Genomic DNA, 512 nt, shown 5'->3' with positions numbered 1-512 from the left:
ACCCACAGGAGACTCACTCTCACAATTTCCGAAAACATATGTACTTTTTCGCAATGGACGTCCAGCTCCCAAATATTTTGCATTCATTCACATGCTGAGAGCTTGAATCCTCATTTCAGCTGCTCTTGAGGATATTACGTAAATCTACAAAGCATTTCGACTACCTTCTTTGGAATTTCTACACACGAAACTTCTCGCTGCAGAACTGAAAAGCAACATATTTTCACACCCTCTTCTTACTTTCAAATAAAAAGGGTTTACATCTACTAGAAAGTTCACACATCCCACTTCTTTTAGCTTTAGCGTTTAAGCACCCACCTATCCCTGAACAATTCCTATAACATTCTCAGATGCCTTTGAAGCTCCTTCCTCGTCGTTAGCTCCTGTGTTTGCCAAGAGCGTACCCAGCTTCTGCCCTTTTATTTCTCTGTTCCTTATAGTTTTACTCTGGTCCAGTTGATTCTTAACCTGGGGTGGGGGTGGGGGGTCGGTCAGTAGTAGCCAGGGGGTGG

At 43.4% G+C, this 512-nt stretch overlaps 1 protein-coding gene across 1 annotated transcript in view; it reads right to left on the bottom strand.

The window, feature by feature from the left end:
* Positions 1 to 318: 318 nt before the first annotated feature.
* LOC119592353 overlaps positions 319 to 512 on the bottom strand; it is a 60,470-nt gene continuing 60,276 nt past the window's right edge. Inside the window, exon 4 of the mRNA XM_037941180.1 lies at positions 319 to 468. Coding sequence (XP_037797108.1) covers positions 319 to 468 — 150 coding nt within the window. The remainder of the gene's footprint in view (positions 469 to 512) is intronic.

The sequence above is a fragment of the Penaeus monodon genome, chromosome 30, assembly GCF_015228065.2.
Source record: "Penaeus monodon isolate SGIC_2016 chromosome 30, NSTDA_Pmon_1, whole genome shotgun sequence".
NCBI classification, from domain to species: Eukaryota; Metazoa; Arthropoda; class Malacostraca; order Decapoda; family Penaeidae; genus Penaeus; species Penaeus monodon.
Note: the sequence above shows the minus strand (reverse complement) of the source record. Positions and strands in the feature narration are given on the sequence as shown.